The 11,087-nt window shown below is 47.9% G+C and overlaps 1 protein-coding gene across 1 annotated transcript; it reads right to left on the reverse strand.

Annotated features, from left to right (window-relative positions):
• Window positions 1-2,387: 2,387 nt before the first annotated feature.
• Window positions 2,388-5,445, reverse strand: LOC118240732 (oxidation resistance protein 1-like). The gene is made up of 5 exons (XM_035522665.1): window positions 5,239-5,445; window positions 4,192-4,344; window positions 2,805-2,900; window positions 2,624-2,697; window positions 2,388-2,523 (listed from the first exon to the last, which is right to left on the reverse strand). The coding sequence occupies exons 1-5, from the start codon at window positions 5,443-5,445 to the stop codon at window positions 2,388-2,390; spliced, it is 666 nt and encodes a 221-aa protein (XP_035378558.1).
• Between the last annotated feature and the right edge of the window lie 5,642 nt (window positions 5,446-11,087).

The following is an 11,087-nucleotide window of genomic DNA, read 5'->3' on the forward strand; positions in this document are numbered from 1 at the left end:
ACAGACGTCCTGGACGTTCCTGTGCACGAGCTCGGCTCGCAGACGACTCGGCCGGTCCTGTGCCACAGATCATGGATCATTTCTCATTACTATTTTGGTCTGAAACAGCATGTCGTGTGCCATTTGTCCATACATGTGTTATCTTTATTTTGGATCTAACGTGGAAGTGGTCACAGTTGCACTTTTACATGCTGAATGTCCTGTATTTTACAGACCTTGTAACTGTTCTAGTTCAGTGACACTGAAACGTTTTCTGAAAACCTTTATTCCAAGCCAGGGAATCATCCAAGGACCTTCCGGATTGTTTCCCATACCTGTGGCTGGTCAGATCCAGGCCTGCACCGCTGATGTGCAGTTATGCCACCTGAATAAACCCTTTGATTGAACTGTAGAGTAATGTGGTCTGGCCGTGTGATTACTATTGTGAAAGTGCATTGTGTGGTTGTATGAGACCGGAAAAATCTGTCTGTGTTTCTGTCTGTCTCTCTTTCTCTCTCTATCCGCCCGGCTTGTCTCTCCTCAGTTTCTCTTTCTCCAACTTTCCTGGCTCTCTCTATCGTTCTAGCTCTCTCGTCTCTTCCCTAACACTCTCTCATCCTTTCTCTGTTGCGTTCTTTCTCTCTCTCTGCCTCCGCTCCGATGACCTAGCGTTTGGCCTCCCTTTCCCTCGGACGTAAGGAGCGATTGTAGCTCCGCAGGTCCAGCGTGTTTTGAGCAGGACCTCCAGTTCACATCATCCTCACATCCCTTAAAGCAAATGCATTCAGGGTCTGTGTTGTCGGCACACATTAAAAAAAAAAATCGCTGGTGACGTTCCAAGAATTCAATTATGGTGGCAGATCTTTTTTTATTATTTAAATGAATTATGATAAACTTGCATGTGACACAGAATTAGGTTTAATTAATTAACTGAAGATTTAAATCAGAGGAAAATCCAAGATGTGTAGATAGCACTCACATTTACATTCTTGGCATCTGTCAGACACCCGTGTCTAGCGGGACTCACAAAAGCGCTTTGTCTCTATTAAGCAGTGATCCTCAGAACTCTGGTCAGTGTTACTAAAGCCGTGGCTACGGCGGGCAAGAAGGGAGGGATGTTTTTTTCTGTGCTTTACTAAGCCCACATAGTAATTATTTCACATTATCACAAACAGTATTAATTAAACATTATTAAAATATTTGTACTTAGTGGAGCATATTTTTAAATGGTAATTGTATTTGTCCTTTGCTTTATTAATGGGACAGTTCCGAAATATTCATAAGCATTTCTAAGATAAAATAGTGTATGCTACTCATGCATAATTGATAAGTAACACATCTTACTGATTTGTCACCTCTGATAAAAAGAGAAGAAAGTGTGTGTGTGTGTGAGAGAGAGAGAGAGAGAGAGAGAGAGAGAGAGAGAGAGAGAGAGAGAGAGAGAGAGAGAGAGAGAGAGAGAGAGAGAGAGAGAAAGAGAGACACGCAAACACAAAGCCTCGGAAAGTCCTCATCGATACCACGTTATTACGATTAGGCACTCACGGTGTGCACTGCGAGTGACGCCGCTCACGCTCAGAGCTAACGCGCGAGTGTTCGGCCACGCACTGCACGAGCTCTCGCGTGGAATGACTCCAACAGTCCCTCTGAGCCACTGTACTCGCGCGCCGTGTGCGCGTTCGATGGCAGCAAGGTTAACCCCTCACGCGCCAACCACCAGCCACTGGGGCCAGAGTCTCACATTCCTTTAACTGGGCCCGCTGAACAATTCATAGAAGCCCTACGATTAATAACTAAATAAGTTAGAGGTAAGACCTAACCCTAACCCAGGGCGGGTTGAGGCCCGTGTTTCTATTACGTTTATTATAACGTGCATATTTGCCTGTGATTGACTTTGCAGATTACATCTTCTCACCCATTAGGTTAATGTTCTTAGTTTAGGTGTTTCCCCAAAGATCTCCTTCCTGGTTTTGGGCTATGCAGACCTGCTGCTCTGCGCTGCATGTCACTGTGTCTGGTGCTTTTCTATAGCCATAGTGCCCTCTACTGGTGACATGCACTGACCCCATCACTTTCGAAGCAAGTTGGACACTAGGTGGTAGTGTTGCATCAAAAATCCCCCACACAGACGGTTTTGTCTCTTATTGGTATCCATGAAATGACAGATGCGAGCATTCTGATTGGAGAAGCTCCACCTCGTCATCGCTCTGATTGGAGAAGCTCCGCCTCCTCATCGCTCTGACTGCTGAAGCTCCGCCCCATCATGGCTCCGCGCTGCCTTGCGTCGGCGTTGGCAGCGGTGCCATTTATGCCAGTCCGCAGTGCCTGGCATGTGTTCTCCAGCCTGGCCGAGCCTGGCGTTCCTCAGATAGGACAGGTGTCCCGCAAATGTCCCAGGAGGCGTGCAGTTAGACAAGAGCCCAGACCTCCAGCTCACTGATCAGGAAATCCTCCACAGCAGAAAGGGTCTCGTTACTAAAGGTGTCGCACTGTTGGCTCCGACCACGGACTAGATCCCCATGCAGCCAGAGCCCAAACTTCCCCCTGTGACAGGCCGACAGAGCAACAGATGTCAGGTCGCACCACGCCCGTGGTGAGATTCAGACTAGCCATCATAAATACAAAATCAATCACTCTGCCTTACCGTCCACCTCCAAACAAAAAAGAGTCATTGTTTCCTTTAAGAAAGTAGGAATTGATGCCTGTCCATTTGTAAACCTGTAAAACACACACACACACACAATTGTAACGGGGCCTTGATGCGCACTTTAAAATGCTCAGTCGCTTCTTAGAAAGAGAGTGAGAGATCGAGAGATTATACTAACTTGTAGATGTGGAGAAAAAGCGAACAGGAAGGTCTGTCCCGTGCCATAGTAGGAGGAGCTTATTCTGAGGGGGGCGGAGCACACTGCACCAAACACCTGTGACGGAAGAGAATGCAAACATATGCAAATTTAAACACAGCACTCAAACTTAACCACAATGTGGGAAAAGTACTTATATATTCTAATATAAAGATGCTAAAATGTATGGTATAAAATGTAGAAATGAGAATAATAAATAATTATAAACTAAAATATTTGTTTTTTTAATTAGGAAGGCCTTTTTACATTAAATGTTGAAAGAAAACAGATAAATACACACAACCTCACTGTGGTGAAACAGATATTACAACTAAAGTACACACCACCTCACTGTGGCAAAACATTAAAACTAAATGACACACCACCTCACTGTGGTGAAACATATTACAACTAAAGTACACACCACCTCACTGTTGTTAAACACATTACAACTAAATGACACACCACCTCACTTTGGCAAAACAGATATTTCAACTACAGTATACACCACCTCACTGTGACAAAACAGATATTACAACTAACTACATACCACCTCATTGTGGTGAAACATATTACAACTAAAGTACACACCAACTGTAGGAATCTCATCTGTCTGTAGGAATCTCATCTGTCTTTAGGAGTCTCACCTGACTGTAGGAGTCTCACCTGTCTGTAGGAATCTCACCTGACTGTGGGAGTCTCACCTGATTGTAGGAGTCTCACCTGTCTGTAGGAATCTCACCTGACTGTGGGAGTCTCACCTGATTGTAGGAGTCTCACCTGACTGTAGGAGTCTCACTGGACTGTGGGAGTCTCACCTGTCTGTAGGAGTCTCACTTGACTGTGGGAGTCTCACCTGATTGTAGGAGTCTCACCTGTCTGTAGGAATCTCACCTGTCTGTAGGAGTCTCACCTGACTGTAGGAATCTCACCTGATTGTAGGAGTCTCACCTGACTGTTGGAGTCTCACCTGATTGTAGGAGTCTCACCTGTCTGTAGGAGTCTCACCTGTCTGTAGGAATCTCACCTGATTGTAGGAGTCTCACCTGTCTGTAGGAGTCTCACCTGTCTGTAGGAATCTCACCTGACTGTAGGAGTCTCACCTGTCTGTAGGAGTCTCACCTGTCTGTAGGAATCTCACCTGACTGTAGGAGTCTCACCTGTCTGTAGGAGTCTCACCTGACTGTAGGAATCTCACCTGACTGTAGGAGTCTCACCTGTCTGTAGGAGTCTCACCTGACTGTAGGAATCTCACCTGTCTGTAGGAGTCTCACCTGACTGTAGGAGTCTCAGCTGATTGCAGGAGTCTCACCTGTCTGTAGGAGTCTCACCTGACTGTAGGAGTCTCACCTGTCTGTAGGAGTCTCACCTGTCTGTAGGAGTCTCGGACTAGTAGCACCATGCAGTGATCCAGTGGGCTGGCCGTCCTGTACAGTGTATTCAGGCTGCTGCCGTGTGTGTGTGTCTGATACACCATCGTCCACCCGTTGAGTATCAGCGCAGCAGGTAGGTGCTGACGTAGCTAAGAACACATCCACCACAGGCCTGGTTAGCGCTCACTTCTGGCCATAATCACACAGTGTTGACCAACTAAATGTTCTTAATGAATTAAAGAAACATTGAAATAATTACTGAAATGAAACATCCTGAGATAATTATACCGGATAAGATGGAATAGAGCATCAGTGCTTTAGTTTGTTTAGAAGCAACACTAAGCTGTAAAGTAAAAGGAAACACGTGGAACAGCTTCAGCCATCAGTGCTGTGCTGGATCTCTGTGTGTTATTACTGCTGGATCTCTGTGTGTTATCACTGCTGGATCTCTGTATGTCATCACTGCTGGATCTCTGTATGTCATCACTGCTGGATCTCTGTGTGTTATTACTGCTGGATCTCTGTGTGTTATTACTGCTGGATCTCTGTGTGTTATTACTGCTGGATCTCTGTATGTCATCACTGCTGGATCTCTGTGTGTTATTACTGCTGGATCTCTGTATGTCATCACTGCTGGATCTCTGTGTGTTATTACTGCTGGATCTCTGTGTGTCATTACCTGCTGGATCTCTGTGTGTTATTACTGCTGGATCTCTGTGTGTTATTACTGCTGGATCTCTGTGTGTCATTACCTGCTGGATCTCTGTGTGTTATTACTGCTGGATCTCTGTATGTCATCACTGCTGGATCTCTGTATGTTATTACTGCTGGATCTCTGTATGTCATCACTGCTGGATCTCGGTGTGTCATTACCTGCTGGATCTCTGTGTGTTATTACTGCTGGATCTCTGTGTGTCATTACCTGCTGGATCTCTGTGTGTTATTACTGCTGGATCTCTGTATGTCATCACTGCTGGATCTCTGTGTGTTATTACTGCTGGATCTCTGTGTGTTATTACTGCTGGATCTCTGTGTGTCATTACCTGCTGGATCTGGCTCACGGTGAGTAATCTGCTGCTCTCCGAGAGAATCGGCTCACACAGCAAACTAGATTTGATCTCCTGGAGGCCCAGCAAATGTGGGACGTCCCACGTGCCGCATTCCCTGTCCAGCGTCTGTCTGTGCACATGCTCATCCTGGGCCTCCACATGGTGGAAATCTTCATCGTCATCAATCTCCTCATCGTCCATGCTTCCCTCGTACCAGGTGGGGAACCTCTTGCTCGTCTGGCCAGAACTGGACTGAGTGAGTGAATGAATGATAAGTGAGACATGTTGAGGTGAAATGTCTCTCACAGATGAAGTGCATATGTCTCCAGCTGAGTCTCATGCCGTCTCGATGCAGCTTCTCACCCACGAGACCGAGTTTGAGCTCTGATGAATGACCAAACCTGATTTCATATTTGTTTTATCTTTCCCTGCTCCCGCTCACATCTCACAATGCTCTCTCTTGCTTCTCTCTCTTTCCTATTCCTTCTCTCTTCCTCCCTCAGCTGCTCACGTGGGCACAACAGAGCAGCGATCCCATTTTAAAAGTCATCCTCTACTACCTTTCCTTTGACGAGATGGTATCCAGTCCCTGAGTTCCATAATAATCACACATCTGTCACCCCCGAGGACGACACTTCCTCCTGGGGGCAGGGGTGTTGCGCCTTCCTGTGCTGACCAGGCGAACCCTGCCCTCTGGGCACGCACAAGAACACAATGTTTCTGTGTGTTCTCAAAGACTTGTGGGCAAATTGGTGTTCTATGGATCCAGCAACGATTGAAAAAAACGAACAAGCAAAGAAAGAAAGAAACCCCACAGAAGTCAAAACTCGACTGTGCCACTATCGTTAAGCTCATGGCCTTGGTGAAGCGCGCGACTGCTGCTTACGTTCACAGCGCGGTAAAGGGCCAGCGGACGAGAAAAGGGCGCTACCGACAAAACCGACGTGTAAACTTGCGGCTGTCTGTTGCTGCCGACGGAGGACAGGACGTCAGGGACAGGACGTCAGGGACAGAGACGGACGACAGAGGAGCTAAGCTACGCTGTCAGCGGTGTATCAAGGAGACAGCTGTAGTGTGTCTCTCCTGGCAGGAATTGAGCACTGACATCGAGCTGAGCTTGTGACAACATCCCCTCTTCATTGCTCCTTCTTCCTGGGAGTTCGCAGTCCGCACGTGCCGTGGTAGGGGCACATGCGCAAGTAATCCTGAGGCTAAATAGTTATTTATTGCAGATGTGACATTTTAAAAAAGAAATGCAAAAATGAATTGGTAGAATTGAGCGCTTTCCTCTCGGGGCTGGTCAGTGGTGGCTCAGTGGTGAAAGTAGTCAAGTAGTCAAGGGTTGCCAGTTCACCATGTTAAAGGCAAGGCCCTTAACCCTCAATTGCTCAAGTTGTTTTCAGTCATGAAAACAACTTGAAATAAGTTGCTTTGGATAAAAGTGTCAGATAAATGTAAAATGTGTGGTGTCATGTGAGCTGAGTCTCAACCCCCCCCCCCCCCATCTGACTGCAGGGGTCGAGTCACTCTGGAGTGTCCCGGCGAGCCACCGTCCGTCGACACCAACACATTTCCTTTAACTCCATCCCGTGCGCATGTTACAGTAACCTTCACGTGCTTCTTCTAATGCTCTGGTGAAGGTTAGTAGCCAGTATGATTTGCTAGTATGTACGTAAGCCGACGGCCCTTCATTTTGGGAGAACGAGGGAAATTACAGGGCTATTGATTAAGGTTTGGTGACATTTTCACCGATAGATTTTGTAAGTGGATGTTAAACGACCAGCACGCAACATGGTTATCTTGGGATCGATTCCCCTACATGTACAGGCGCACGTAGGCCAAGGGTCGTGCAGTTTCGGAAACATTTGCAATAATCGAGCGGCCGCCGCAGACACCAAATGCCAGCGGAGACTTCATTAAATCCTGCTGCTGGGCATTGCATCTCGAGAAGCGCACAGTTGCACACGCTAGCCGTGCTCCGTGGAGCTGCGCGCGGAGAGCTGCTCAATAAGCGGCCCGTTGAGCAAGTACCTGCAGTTTTCCCGGCGCGTGCACACACTCCTGCACGTATAAGGATTGCGCTGACTGTGCATGCTCGTCCACGCGCTGAAAACCGTTTACGTAACATTTGAAGTCAGCGGTCAGTTATTTGGCTGCATTAACACGCGCCGATTACGCAGGCGTTGCATGCATCTTGGCTTTGCTGACGGGTGGGACCAGGAGTACTGACCTCGAGGATTAATACCTAACACTTATCCCCGGGTTGAACACTTAAAGGTACGCAGATATAATAGCGATTCTGGTAATGCAGGTGAAATGGTACATTCACATGATAATTGTGTTTAACAAGCAAAATCTCTGGAAGCGGCGCATTATATAAGCGACTCACCTTAAACTGGTAACGCAGAGAGTTTAGCATCATCGCAGTCGTTACGGCTCCTGTAGAGAGTCGACACGCAGGTGCCTTTCTGTGCAACGCTCTTCACTTGTTTGTGTGTGTTTGTGTTAGGGGGGATTTATATGTTCCCAAACTCTTGGTCAGCAAAAGAAATCCCCCAATCTTGGACACACCCACTCCCACTAACTGAAGTATTTACTAGATTTGCCTGTGTGTGTGTTTGTGTGTGTGTGTGTGTGTGTGTGTGTGTGTGTGTGTGTGTGTGTGTGTGTGTGTGTGTGTGTGTGTGTGTCCCACTGTGACAGACCCACTCAGCAAATCCACACCGTCATTCCCAAAGCGACCTCCAGGGTGCATCAGAGAGCCATCTTATTTCTCTGGCACTTAACGTTACTGTCAGGAGGTGAGTTTGCCAGAGTGACTCACAGCAGCATAAAGGCTAATATGCCCAATAGAGCACGGCCGCACTACTGTGGGCCCAGCTCCTAGGACCCGGGACTGGTTCTGATGAAGTAGGCTGAGTCCTCCGGGTGATCGGGTCATGAGCGCGGATATATCACCTCGCCAGTTCTTACCAGGGCAAAACGTCCTTGCATTCTGCTGTAAATCAGCCCCCGTTCGGGACGGAGAGACTATTCCAACACGTCAGCTCGCACCTTGTCTGACTGAGTCCCCACGCAGTTCAGTGTCTGAGACTAATCCAGCCCTCCATATCACCGGCTGAGATAGACTGGCTCGTGTGCTCTCTGTAGGTGCGCCAAGCCTCTTTCTTCCCACTGGAAATGGAGGTTGAGACTTCGGGGTTCCTGAAGTTTGATGGCTATGACAGGCCAGCACTGGGAGTGAGTCAGAGAGGGAGACAATGTTATAAACAGTTGCTTGAGTCATGCAGCACGATTTGCAATAAAGGCTGAAGGTCAGTTTGTGTATGCACGTGTGCATCCGTGTATTAGGATTTTGTGATGGCAAATTGCTCTGTGTGTATCAGTGTTCATGAATGTTTATGAGTGAGGGTGTATCTGTGTGTGAACTGGGAAATTTGAATTGGCAAATTACTCGGCGTGTATATGTATATATGTTTGAATATGTGTGTGCGTGTGTGTGTGTGCATGCTTTCCAGATGTCTAAGCTCATCTGCGTCGTCTCTAACAGCCTGCGTGGGTGTGTGTACTATACGCAGGGCTGAGCTCTCTCTGTGCTACGCTGCTCTGAGCTTTCTCTCCGTGTGGGTCGTGCCGGGTGCACTCCCGATCTGAGGGATGTTCCATGCTGCTGTGCGCATGTGGGGCCCAGGCGGAGTGCCCCGCGCGACCCGGCCCGTCGCTGGGCGCTTTGATCCGACTCCGCCCACCGGGCTGTTAGCGTCTGTGTGGGCGGGTGGGGGGTATGCGGTGAGGTCGATTCTATTCCTCCATACGCCACATGTGATGGGAGATCGGGATGTGGACGGCCCCCCTGACGATGGACTGACTGTCCACTGACGGGCCAGGGCATGTGAAGCAGGTTTACAGATACTCCACTTGACTGTGGGATGTGTCCTCTGGTTCAGCGTGGGGTTGGTCAGGGTGTGTCCGGGAGGTCAAGGCTTGCCTGTGTTTGTCTTCAGCTGTTTCCAGAAGCCTCCTGATTACAGACGTAATGCTTCTTCACTTGATCAGTAGAACTAGGGAGATTAGGTTGCCATTTGTACACACTACCGATCTCTGACGACCTTTGATTTGTTCTGAGCTTAGATTATGATTACGGCCCTGCACGTACGGCATGCTGCCACAGTCTGATTGGCTCTCGGAGGCCACGCCTTTCTCACGCCGTTTGTCCGGCCCCGGGGAGCGTTGGCATCAGTGTCAGTGACATGGATGTGCATTTTAAGTCCGTGACTCCTTTCATGTCACACCTTTCGTGGCTGTGTTCAGAGTCCCCTCTGATGAAACCTTGAGCAAGTGTTGGTGCCAGGAGCAGAGGAGGAAGGAGCAGGTGAAGAGTGGAATGATGAAAACCCGTCGCCGCGTCTCCAGGAAAGGAGAGGAGACGCGTCCCTACGTCAGCTAAGCGAGAGGGAGGAACGCCGCCGTAATGGCTTTACCCGTTACCCCGCAGGGTCTCCGCGACGACAAGCCGAACGCGCGACACCGATGGAGGACCAGACCTGGTGACAGAAGCTTGCCGGTGGTGTCTGGGAACGTGTGGTGTCACTCGCATCGCTCTGTCACCACTGAGAGGGCAGCTGAGTGGAAACAGAGAAGAAGCCCCAGCCTGGAAACACCCGCTACATCACCACCATCACCCCCTCCACCTGCTAGGCTTTCACCAGCGAAACGACGCTGGTGAAAATACCGCCATCGTGGTTTTCCATTATTCCAGTATTCCACGTGGTTTTTTTTTTCAGCCTGACGGCGCGTGCAACATGAGAATCCGTGACGAGCGCCAAGGATGACGCTCCTCTGATCACCGAGTTGCTACCTCTCTCTCTCCGATTTGTTCCCCCCCCCCCACACACTTATTTTCCACTCTCGGGGATAGAAGATGCTCACGCCGGCAACCTGAACCTTTGTTAGTACACACAGCATTCGAAGCACCTCCATCGATTAAAATCAGTGTTGCTCTTTTACAGGCTGAATTCCAACCCCGGAGGGTTAGGGTTAACAGATCTTAAATTAATGTCTTCAGTGCATCGGTTCTATAGCAAAATATCTCGGGACAGTAATAATCTGGACAAAATGAAGGCCTGATGAACAGATCCTGTGGTCCGAGAGTGAATCCAGGTGAACAGGAAGGGGTAGCCGACAGACTGCAGAGTAACAGATGGATTACAGATGGATTACAGATGGATTACAGATGAATTACAGATGAATTACAGATGAATTACAGATTAATTACAGATGGATTACAGATGGATTACAGATTAATTACAGATGGATTACAGATGAATTACAGATGAATTACAGATGAATTACAGATGGATTACAGATTAATTACAGATGAATTACAGATGAATTACAGATGAATTACAGACTGAAACTGTTCTCATATCGTATCAAGGCAGGCGTGTCTAATCAGAAGGCCACTGAGTGTAGGAGCTAGGCAGGTGTGTCCAGTAAATACTGGCTTACATTTCAAACTTTCCTTTAAAAAAATCTAATTTGTGTTGTTCTAAGAAGTTTACCCAAGCACCTGAAGTGTAAACCCCAGCCAGTTCTGCATGCGAGGTTAAGACAGTATTTTTAAAATCATGACTTTCTTTTAAGAAGTGTACAGTACTGAAGGATTACATTACACACTTTCACACATAAGGAACATAGTGACACCAACAGTGGCAATCTCCGCCTGACCCGCCTGACCCGACAGATTTCATAATCTCAGATTTTACAATCTCCGCCTGACCTGACAGGTTTCATAATCTCAGATTTTACAATCTCCGCCTGACCCGACAGATTTCATAATTTCA

The sequence above is a fragment of the Electrophorus electricus genome, chromosome 24 (genome assembly GCF_013358815.1).
Source record: "Electrophorus electricus isolate fEleEle1 chromosome 24, fEleEle1.pri, whole genome shotgun sequence".
NCBI lineage: Eukaryota > Metazoa > Chordata > Actinopteri > Gymnotiformes > Gymnotidae > Electrophorus > Electrophorus electricus.